Here is a 12,280-nt window from a genome sequence, read left to right as displayed (position 1 = left end):
ACTGGCATAGGAATGTATCTCATCTGAATTAAGCATCACATATTTTTGAAGACTTTATTTACACATGTAAACATTCCATTCTAAAACTGTGCCTGAAAAAGAACAGATAAATATTTGGTAATCAATAAATTGGTATGTGTGGGAGTGAGAGCAGTGAGTATCCATCAAGCATTTCCTGAAAACCCCAGATGTACAATCTTTTAATTAATACTCACTACTGCTACTTAGTATATTAAATCATCTTATAATTTCTCTTTTTGCAAATTTGATCAATATGTCTTCTCTGATTTAAGCAAATGGCAGAGAAGAACATAAAGAAAATAATTACAAAGAAAATCAAGAAATCTAAATACCATTAATTTTAAAAGGAGGCATCTGCTTACATTAAGAATAGATGGTTAAAGAACTGCTTCTCACACTATTCTACTAAAGAATTCTTGTAAACAGAGAAGAGAATTCTTACCTAAGGGTCTAGAAGTAGAACCTGGAGAAAATTATGTTTTTTACCTTCAGGTTTTTGCAGCACATAGGAATGATAATTTTTTAAGAAAGACTTTCTGATTATAGAAGTAATAACACTTGTTCAGTGTAGAAAATTTGGAAGATACAGAAAAATATAGACAATACCAATCCCCATAATTTAGATTTATTTTCTTCCAATCTACTTCTCTGTGTATAAAATAATTTAGATCATATCCTATATTACAATTTGTACCTAACTATATTTTAAAAAAATAAGCATTTTCTATCCTTCTAAAGATTATTATATAATCTATACTGTGTATGTCTCATAATTTATCATTTTATATGGTTATTATCATTCATTTAAGTTTAAGCAGTCATGTTAATTACCTATATCTTTAGTCTTTGGATTATTTTTTTCTGTAACTTGACGTTATACTGACTATAAACTATTTTTCTGATGGTGAATTAGCATAAATAGGTTCACTAAAGATATAAATAATTTTAAATGTGTGCTTTTATCATAATCTAAGTGATTTTATGCAAAATACTGCAGCTCTGTAGTCATATGCTTCCTTTTAAAGCCTAGCAACTTTTCAAATAACTTGCATCAGTTGTCTTAAAATCACAGCACAGTGAATAACACTTGATGAAAAATGAATGTGGTTTGGGTTTTGGAGAGTAACCTCAACCCCAATTTAGGTCATTTCCATAGTGAATTTTTGTTAAAGCACTGTTTTCCACATTTTTCTTCAGAATTCACAGTGGGTTATTGTGAATTACTGTGGTTACTGTTTTTCTTTTCATTCAAACCATAGACCCCATTAACAAAGGTGTGTTTTAGCTTGTCACACTTGAGCCTCTGGTCTTCCTCCACTGGGCCATTTGGGCTTATCCATGGTGTCATCTCTTTTAAGTGTTGTTTACTACATGATGACGGTGAGAAAATAGATAGTAGTATTATTCATGTGCTACTTCTTTGTTATATATTCTTTTTTCCAAATTATTTATTACTGTGCTGGATCTTTATTGCTGTGCATGGGCTTTCTAGTTACATCAAGCAGGGGCTACTCTAGTTGTGGTGTTCAGGCTTCTCATTGCAGTGGCTTCTCTTGTTGCAGAGCTCAGGTTTTAGGGAACATGTGCTTCAGTAGTTGCAGCTCATGAACTATAGACCTGAGGCTCAGTAATTGTGGTGTGTGGGCTTAGTTGCCCTGTGGCGTATGGAGTCTTCCTGGACCAGGGAATGAACTCATGTCCCCTGCATAGCAGAGCGGATTCTTAACTACTGGACCACTAGGAAAGACCCTGTTACGTATTCTTAAATAACTTCAATAGGAACAACCACAGTAATCAGTAATAGTGGCTAATTTTTATTGAGCATATATACTGTGCCAGGCATTGAGCTACATGCATTATTTAGGTTATCTCTTTTGAACCTCACACTCTGAAGTTGGTGCTCTGGTCATTCTCATTTATACATAGAGAAAAGTGAGGCTTAGATTGTGTAAGTAATTTGTGCTCTGTTACAGAGCAAGGAAGGGGCAACAAGGTTGGTACCTGCACTCTCGTCTCAAGCCTGGGCCCTGACCACCAGCTGTACCACTCACTGCCTACTATACTGTTATACATCCTTACAAGGATCATTGAAATCAACAGACTGTCTTGGAGTAATTCATCTCAGATGGTCACCTTTGAGTTTTCAGGTCATTTTGGTAATAAAGCATGTTGTGATGGCCCTCACCCACTGGAAACTCCCCTCCCCTTGCCTTGACCACAGCCTGTGTCTATGAGTGGAGCAAGGACTTCATAGAAGAAGCCAGTCTCATGCAAGAATCAGGAGGAAAGGAAGGGAGGAACTGAGCCGAGAAGATTTGGAATAAGATTCTATATTCTACTAGTATAAATAAAATATGCTTCTGTTGAAATTGGCAAATTAAAAATATGTTGCATCCAGAAGTTCTGCTTTGATTAGAAGTGGTAAATCTTTCTGGAGAATTAATGAGAAATTTGGGAGGAGGTTGAGTATGTTTTTTGGAACTTGAATTTGGCCTGCTAACAAATAGTAGAAAGTTGCCATCTATTTCTTATCAGAAGGAATCATGTGATTCAGTCCGTCATCCAAAATGAACTGGAGAGGATAGAAACTCACTGATGGGCTATCTTGAAAGTTCACAATTGATGATAACATCCGGGATGGCCTCTTTCTAAATTTCCACCTACTCCAGTTCATCTTAGAAGTTGTCTCATTAAGAATTTTTCATGGCTTTGGGTGTGACTAACTGATCCATTATAATGTAATCAGATGAGTTTACACTTGATTTTAGAGTGTAAAATTTTGTTTTCTGAATGCATAACTGGCAATAAGGTATTCAGGGGGAAAAAAGTAATCGTTTGCAAGGTGCAATGAAATCTTTGTTTATATCTGTTTTGTCCCACATTTTCTTATTTTTAAAGAAATCAATGAATGTACTGTGAACCCTGACATCTGTGGAGCAGGACACTGCATTAACCTGCCAGTGAGGTATACCTGTATATGCTACGACGGCTACAAGTTCAGTGAGCCACAGAGGAAATGTGTTGGTAAGAAGACACTTCTGGTTGATGAGATTATTAAATATCAAATGTTTGCACATTAAGAACATTTTAATCATGGAGAAAATACTGTTTAATTAAAAAAATTTTTCTCCCTGAGCTAAAGGTACTCAAAAAAGAGGCTTGCTTAACTCCTAGAAGGCTCTTACCTCTTGGTTCAATGTTGCCTGCTTTGCCAAGAGTAATACAGTTACATCAAGGTGGAATAATTTCCCAAAGTTTTTCAGGTAAAGAATATAGACAATAGTTAAGAGCTCTAGAAATAGCTATCTATAAACATATTTAGCAAAAATTAATATGAATATATCCTGCAATAAAAATATGTTCTTATAAGTTTATAAAATTTGACTTTTAAAAGGAATTTCTATTCAGTTCAGTTCAGTCACTCATTCTTGTCTGATTCTTTGTGACCCCATGGATTGCAGCTTGCCAGGTTTCCCTGTCTATTACCAACTCCTGGAGCTTGCTCAAACTCATGTCAATTGAATCGGTGATACCATGCAACCATCTCATCCTCTGTCGTCCCTTCTCTCTTCCTGCCTTCAATCTTTCCCAGCATCAGGGTCTTTTCCAGTGAGTCAGTTCTTTGCATCAGGTGGCCAAAGAGTTGGGGCTTCAGCCTCAGCACCAGTCCTTCCAATGATATTCAGGGCTGATTTTCTTTAGGATTGACTGGTTGGATCTCCTTGCAGTTAAAGGGACTCTCAAGAGTCTTTTCCAACACCACAGTTCAAAAGCACCAATTCTTTGGTGCTCAGCTTTCTTTATGGCCCAACTCTCACATCCATACATGACTACTAGAAAAACCATAGCTTTGACTCTACATACCTTTGTTGGAATTTCTGTATTGAAAATCAGTATATGCTGACAAGAGACTATTAATGAATTTATAATGTAGGGAGCTCATATATGCTTCTTTGGGGAAAAATGTATCTTACAAAGGGGTGTAAATGTATTAAGTCATTTTAATATGTTAACACTAAATTTAATATCTTTTTTAGAAAAAGGAAGTTCCGTAAGAGTTATAAGGCAAATATGGAGCAACAAAGGGATATACCTAATTAAATCCACTTTATGCTGAATTCCATTTGCAAATACGACTTTTGCTGTTCGGTTTTGAATATATATGGGGAGTGAGATGTGAGGGGGACATCCACTTGCTCTATAGTATGACTGTTTCTCGTGAATTTGCATACATGAGATGTATTATGTTTAGAATCGCAAGTGTAAAGTTGAGAAGGGCAGTCAGTCAAGATGATTCAGTCTCGCTTTACCCATGTGCACTGTGAAAGAGAGTGCCTGTCATGACACTGCTCACTGCCTCTGCTGAGCTGGCCTGGGATTTGCACGGTGAATTCCAGCACTTACATGACTCCAGTTATCAGGCAGGTCCTTTTGTGTTGACCTTAAATCTTTCGTTTGAAACACCAATATCATAGCTGTAGCTTGAACTTTCAAAGCAGTATGCCATACATGTATTCCCGCTTCGCAATAGCAGCCCTTCAGGTATTCAGGGAAACTGACTGTATTCCTTTTACTGTTTTCCTCACTTATAGGGTGGGACAGAGGAGACAGAATGCTAGTATTTCATGAACAGAGAATCTGAGAATTCATGCTATGCTAATTCTTTTGTCTGTCTTTTTGTTAACAGATATTGATGAATGCGCTCAGGATCAACACCTTTGCTCCCAGGGACGCTGTGAAAACACTGAGGGAAGTTTCTTGTGTATTTGCCCAGCAGGATTCATGGCCAGTGAGGAGGGTACTAACTGCATAGGTAATAACAGTGTTCTTTCTGATGCATAAATTCCCTCATGTGGGTTTCTAGCTCCCCTGATTCCATCAGTCCAGGGCCCATTCAGACAACCCGGAATTTATTATTAAACCCGTTACAACACAGTAATCTGCTAGATTCTGGAAGATTAAAGAATGGAATTTCTTTCCCCAACACTTTTGAATGAAGAATATCAAATGTGTGCAGAGATCAGTGGTGGTAAATATTTCTTTTGGATTTGAGTAAATCCAAACCACTCAATTTTTGGAACAAATCAAAGAGAGATAGTAGGAATCAGTTACTTCCTTCTTAAATTTGAACTAACCTGGGAGATGGGAGAGGTTTGAAATTAGGTTTTGGGAAATCACACTTGACAATGTTTTCTGCTTTGCTTAGATGTCGATGAGTGTCTGAGGCCAGACGTCTGTGGGGAAGGGCACTGTGTCAATACCATGGGGGCCTTCCGGTGTGAATACTGCGATAGCGGGTATCACATGACGCCAGGAGGCCACTGCGAGGGTGAGTCTGCTGAGAGGGTGGGGAGACCACAGCCCTTCTGAGTGCGGCGCACACACGTCCATGAAATGCAGGGCTGGTTCCAGAACTCGGGGCCTGTAGGCACCTGGCCTGGGACGAGTTTTCCTCCACCTCCGATCCATGCAGGACACCAGCTCGCCCGGGCTCTGGCTGCCTCCTGGAATCAAAGCCTCTTTGCCTCCCTTTAGTGACTCTGTCTGGGTCTTTTTCTGTCTTCTTCCTCTATTACTCACTTCAACCTCTGCCTTCCCTGGTAGGTGGAGTGACATCACTTTGTGACAATGAACTGCGGAGGATCTTAGTGCAAACCCAGACTTAATCACAGCATCATTCACCTGGGGACATGGTGCAGGTGTCACCTGTGGGAACTGATTGTTTTCAGCCTTTTCGTCTTGGTCCATTCTGTTGTCTCAGCTTCTTTCTTTCGCCTGTGTTCCGGGAGTTGCTTGCAGACTCTATAGAAATGTTGTCTGACCAACTACAGGTCAAACTCCAGCTGTGCCAGATAAAATTTCTTTAATGCTGACCCCAGCAATGGATTTGCTGTTGTTGCAAAAATGTCTTGAAGAGCTTTGAACATTTCAAAGTTAAGATGATTAACCGTTGAATATTTGTTTGTGCACGTGTCCCAAGTCACATGGGTACTTTTTGAAACCACCGTGGTACACTTTGAATAATGATTTTTGTGAAGAAATACACTGAACCTCTGCTTCAGTCTTCATGGAAATATGAATAAGACAAAGGATCAGAGGCCTTTGGACATGTTCTGAGGAGCCTGGGTGTGGGGTTGGTGCTGGTTCCACATGTTCGCTGCCTGGCTACCTGACATTTAGCCTGTTTTCAGACATGGCTGGGCCTCCAGAGCTCGGGAGGGATAGGCTGGTTGGGGAAGGCTGCTCTCTGCTGTTTCTTGGCTCTGATATGTTGGTTTTTTTCACAGTTCTAATGACCAGGCCTGGAGGGAGAGCTCATTAGACACTTTTTTGGCAGCCTGCACCTGCCTCACTTGCTGGCCCCTTGCCTCAGCCCCTGAGTTATCTGGAAAGAAGTGGGGAGCATTTTATGTTACTGCATCAGCTCCCATCAGAATAGAGATATGAACTCTTCCCCTGATGGCTGAGGGCCTTGGGAAAGTGCAGGTGTGAAGTGTCCCCACTCTTCTCTTACAGGGGACTGGCCTCTGCTCTGGAGGCTGCTTGAGGACGGGTAGAATGCAGACGATGGCTTTTCAGCTCATGATCCCCACACTCAGTAACTTTCTAGCTTGGGGCCAGTTACGTAGGCTCTTCAAAACTTAGCTCTTCATCTGTGAAATGGGAATCATGCAGTTAACTTCCAGGCTCATGCAGTAAATGGGTGTTGCAGTATGTCATATGGCGCCTGTCACCTTGTTAGCTCTCAAGAAGTACTAGTTTCCCTAAATTTCCCCTTTCCCTGACTCCTTTTGTTTTTGCATAGATATTTTCAGAATATCTATAATTGTGGGAGTTTTTTAAGTAAAAAATGGGGCTTGGGTTTATATGACAAGCACTTATATATAAAACTGTGCTTCCCCAAAAGGTCAAATACAGATCCTCAGGTTCTACACACTGACTCACGATGGGAAGATAAAATATTTAAGGAATTAGTACAGGTTAAGGATACACAGTAGAAAGGAGTAGAAAAGAAAGTTGAAGATAAGTAAGTAAGTGGAAAGAAGGAGACTCTTCAGTAATACTCAGTGCATGGAAATTATTTAACAGAAATCTCACCAGCATCCTCTGAGTTAATAATTATATAATTCTTACCCCATGAAAAAGCTTGAAATGAAGGAGCCAAATAACGTGGCTGTTTTCTAATTTCACCATGGACCAGAACCAGAGGTCCCTGGGCTTCTGGCTCACTGAAGATTTTCTCAGCTGTCACTGACAAAGTTGCTTTCAAACAGCGCCAGTCTCCAAGGAGTCTACTGTAGCTTACAGACATTATCTCATGCACCCTTACTTTATTCTCTGAAGGTATTACCAGGCAGGTAGGCCCTCATTTATAGATGAGGGAACAAGCAAACAGGTGAGAGCAGCAGGAAATCCAGAGATGTTACTGTCTTATGTTGCTCAGCTTGCTTATTTATCAGACCAGCCTATCTCAATGACCTTCTCTGACTTAGCAGTTGTAGTTCCATTTCTTTCTTTCTTTTTTTTTTTTAAATCCCATCCAGAGAAGAATGTAATGCTGTTTGGAAAATTAAACTGGCAAGCATCATCTTTTTGTAGAACAAGAAGTCCCAGAACATCTGACCTAAAAAAAAAAAAAAAAACCACTGTGTGTCATTGTCTATTGGCAAGGATTTTTTGCTGATAGGAAAAAAAAATTGCAACACTGACCTGGTGCTTATTCTATTAATAACATCTTTTACTTTAAGCATCTTTTCATACATCACTAATGATACATAATGGGAGGTAATTTTTGAGAATTTACCAGAATGATGACATCAAATATCCCTGCATGTTCAGTGTATTCATCATATATTTCTTTCACTTTTTTTTCCTGAAAAACCTTGTTTAAATTTTAAGTGTGATTAGAGGTCCTGTATACATCTTATATCATGACACTTAGACATTGAATCCACTCACTTGGAAAACACCTGTTTCAGTTGGGGCTGGTACCCAGGTGTTAGTACTCATTTTAAATGGTTGAAATGTTACCTTTTCGTTTCATTAAACAGTTGAAAGGTATCTCTGTTACCTTTCCCCCCGTTTTATTGTTTTACCATTCTTTTTTTTTTTAATTGGAGGTTATGCTTTGTATTGTTGTGTTTGTTTCTGCTGTACAAAACTCAAATCAATCAGAACTCTCTATATATACACGTATATCCCCTTCCTCCCGACCCTCCCTCCCATCTCCTGCCCCCATCCCAGCCCTCTAGGTTGTAAATAGGACACAGGTTGGGCTCCCTGTGTTACATGGCAGCTTCCTTCTAGCTATCTCTTTTACATCTAGTAGTGTATGTACATCAATGCTGCTTTCTCAGTTCGTCCCATCCTCTCCTTCCCTAGCTGTGTCTACAAGTCTTTCTTCTACATCCACATCTCCAATTGTTTGACCATTCTTTAAAAAGTCTGAAGCTATTGTATCTCTGCCACAGTTCTGTCCATATTTAAGGTGATTTTTTTTCTCCTCACATTGAAAAGAACAATGATTAATAACTTTAGTTAGCCATGAATGTGAAAAGCAAGGTGTATTTTAAACCAGAATATATTACCCTATGATTATTCACCATAGTTTCTGGAAAATCTTGGAAGTATTTGGTGAGTTCATTCTCTCCTAATGTTCTTTTTTGACCTCCAAGGAATTCCTATCACATGAAAAGTTTTAAATTATTCAAACCTCGGATGTTTTGGGGACCATGAAGCCAAAGCAAGGATTTCCCTAGAGTACCCCATTGTCTGCAGAGAGAACCTCTAGCCAGGTGGATAAATGGCTTCCTCACTGTTGTGTTCATTTCTTGTATTTCTTTCTGGCAAACCAGACTATTACTTGAAAGATGTTGATGTCCAAAAAGTGGTCCTAGAGAACTGCCAACTCACAGAGTGGAGAGATCTGGGCCTGCCAATTGGAGAATTGGGGCCAAGTTCTCCCTTGAAACATATGTAACTATTTCAGTCAAGTTATACCTGGCCATGCATTCTCACTGAGTGTTTAAGTGCACACCTAGTACTTCACTTTTCCAGTTATTGTTTTCTCCACCAATCTTTTTCCCCTTTATCACACAAGTCAGTCTGTGCTTTAGTGTTCTGATAAAATGTCTGTGACCCAGCTTTTTTATTTTTTCAGATGTTGATGAATGTTTGACTCCAAGTACTTGTCCAGATGAGCAGTGCGTGAATTCTCCCGGATCTTACCAGTGTGTTCCCTGCACAGAAGGGTTTCGAGGCTGGAATGGGCAGTGTCTTGGTAAGTACTAGAGCATACTTATCGTAGTTGTGTGTCTTCTGTCTGGCCGGTTTTCTGATAGAGTAGTATAATGCCAAGTGCGCTGTCTTTCAAAATGGAAAAAGGTGAGAGAAAAAAAGGAATGTAACAAACTCATGTCATTCAGAGAAAAGTTCTAAGTAACTTTTAACCATGAAGAAAATAAGAAATTGAGTGGACATGAAGGAAGTAAGATTTTACATGAAACATAATTCTGATTGAAACAAATTGTTATCCCTGATGTGATTAATACTCAAAACCAAATAAAATATTGATAATAAGTGCCACAAAGAGGAGAGAGGTGGAGAGCAAAATGCTTAAAAAGAGAAGGTATGAGACAGAGCTACCACAGACTTACAGAATCAAGAAATATACACAAACTTGCAGCCAAAGCAGCAAATATAGAAAGAGAAATCTGGACCGATTGCCCATTGATGCTTTTGAACTGTGGTACTGGGGAAGACTCTTGAGAGTTCCTTCGACTGCAAGGAGGTCAAACCAGTCAGTCCTAAAGGAAATCAACCCTGAATATTCATTGGAAGAACTGATGGTGAAGCTGAAGCTCCAATACTTTGGCCACCTGACGCGAAGAGCTGACTCACAGGACAAGACTCTGGATTGAGGGCAGGAGGAGAAGGGGACAACAGAGGATAAGATGGCTGGATGGCATCACTGACTCAATGGACGCAGATCTGAGCAAACTCCAGGATATGGTGGAGGACAGAGGAGCCTGGTATGCTGCAGTCCATGGGGTGGCAAAGAGTCGGACATGGCTGAACAACAGCAACCCCTTATATTTTGTCCATTTATTCATTCACTCAAGTATTTAATGAATACTGAGTACCTCCTCCTCAAGGCACTGAGGAAGGTAATGACTCTGCTTTGCTCCTGATTATTTGTGCTCTAGTCAGCTTTCCCCCTTAATGGTTTTCCTTTGTTTACCTTTCTGTTTACCGTGTGATCTTTTTCACAAAAGCTGAACTCTTTCCCACCCCATGCCACATTCTGACAGTGTGAGTTAAACTTTCCCATCCTTCCTGTCTTCTTTCTTTCCTTCTCAAATACTGTATAATTCACTGTCTATACACGGAGTGGTGGGCTTCCCTGATAGCTCAGTTCGTAAAGAATCTGCCTGCAATGCAGGAGACCCCAGTTTGATTCCTGGGTTGGGAAGATCCCCTGGAGAAGGGATAGTTTACCCACTCCAGTGTTCTTAGGCCTCCCTTGTGGCTTAGCTGGTAAAGAATCTGCCTGCAGTGTGGGAGACCTGGGTTCGATCCCTGGGTTGGAAAGATTCCCTGGAGAAGGCAAAGGCTATCCACTCCAGTGTTCTGCCCTGGAGAATTCCATGGACTTTACAGTCCATGGGATTGCAAAGAGTTGGACACGACTGAGCGACTTTCACTTTACTTACATACAGAGTGGTACTCAGTGCTGGGATACACTGAGGAACCAAACAAAGTACCTTCTTCTTTTGTTTGTTTTAATTATTTTTATTTTAAAATTAATTTATTTATTTTAATTGGAGGATAATTGCTTTATAATATTGTGATGGTTTTTGCCATGTATCAACATGAATCAGCTAGAGGAATACATGTGTCCCCCCTCTGCATCCTGAATCCTCCTCCTGCCTCCCTCCTCACGCTATCCCTTTATGTTGTCCCAGAGCAGCAGCTTTGGGTGCCCTGCTTCATGCGTCAGACTTGCTCTGGTCATCTACTTTACATACGGTAATGTATTTGTTTCAGTGCTATTCTCTCAAATCATTCCACCCTCTTCTTCTCCCTCTGAGTCCAAAAGTCTGTTCTTTGTGTCTCCTTTGCTGCCTTGCATGTGGGATTGTCAGTACCATCTTTCTACATCCCATATATATGAGTTAATATACAGTATTTGTCTGTCTTTCTTACTTATTGCACTCCGTATAATAGTCTCCAGGTTCATCCACCTCATTAGAACTGACTCAAATGCATTCCTTTTTATGTGCTTGGTCATTCAGTTGTGTCCAACTCTTTGTGACCACATGGACTATAGCCCACCAGGCTCCTCTATCCATGGGGATTTTCCAGGCAAGATTCCTTTTTATAGCTGAGTAATATTCCATTGTGTGTATATACCACAACTTCCTTATCCCTTCATCTGCTGATGGACATCTAGGTTGCTTCCGTGTCCTAGCTGTGTAAATAGTGCTGCAATGAACATGGGGTACATGTGTCTTTTTCAGTTCTGGTTTTCTCGGAGTGTATGCCCAGCAGTGAGATTGCTGGGTTGTATGGCAGTTGTATTCCCAGTTTTTCAAGGAGTCTCCACACTGTTCTCCATAGTGGCTGTACCAGTTTGCATCCCTAACAGTGTAAAAGGGTTTCCTATTCTCCACACCCTCTCCAGCATTTATTATTTGTAGACTTTCTGATGATGGCCATTCTGACTGGTGTGAGATGATACCTCATTGTGGTTTTGATTTGCATTTCTCTAATAATGAGTGATGTTGAGTATCTTTTCATGTGTTTATTAGCCATCTGTATGTTTTCTTCGGCCATTTAGTTCTTTTACCCACTCTTTGATTGGGTTGTTTGTTTTACTGGTATTGAGCTGTATGTTTTGGAGATTCATTCTGTTAGTTGTTTCATTTGTTATTATTTTCTCCCATTCTGAGGGTTGTCTTTTCACCTTGCTTATAGTTTCTTTCGTTGTGCAAAAGAGACATGTGTTAGGAAAGACGGTTCTTTGATGTTACAAGAGTATATGATAGAATGAGTTGCCTCAAGGAAAATTCTTGAGTTGAGGTTTAACCGGGGCTTTGTCTGGGGAAGGGTATGGAAGGAAGATCATTTTGGACATTTGGTATGTGCAAGGAGCTCATGGAAGGAGGAAGCAGATCATGTTCCAGAGGCTGAAGAGCTAGTGTGGTTGTAAGACAGAGTACCAGGGAAGATTTGCTTCAGGGGGAAGACCATGAGGGGA

General features: G+C 40.0%; 1 protein-coding gene across 15 annotated transcripts in view; it reads left to right on the top strand.

Annotated features, from left to right (window-relative positions):
- Positions 1–12,280, top strand: part of LTBP1 (latent transforming growth factor beta binding protein 1) — a 442,908-nt gene that overhangs the window by 303,328 nt on the left and 127,300 nt on the right. For all 15 annotated transcript variants that reach the window (XM_061155622.1, XM_061155619.1, XM_061155620.1 and 12 more), the window contains 4 exons: positions 2,920–3,045; positions 4,709–4,834; positions 5,228–5,350; positions 9,182–9,301. In XM_061155622.1, coding sequence (XP_061011605.1) covers positions 2,920–3,045; positions 4,709–4,834; positions 5,228–5,350; positions 9,182–9,301 — 495 coding nt within the window. The remainder of the gene's footprint in view (positions 1–2,919; positions 3,046–4,708; positions 4,835–5,227; positions 5,351–9,181; positions 9,302–12,280) is intronic.

This window comes from Dama dama, chromosome 11 (assembly GCF_033118175.1).
Source record: "Dama dama isolate Ldn47 chromosome 11, ASM3311817v1, whole genome shotgun sequence".
In the NCBI taxonomy this organism is placed as follows: Eukaryota; Metazoa; Chordata; class Mammalia; order Artiodactyla; family Cervidae; genus Dama; species Dama dama.
Note: the sequence above shows the minus strand (reverse complement) of the source record. Positions and strands in the feature narration are given on the sequence as shown.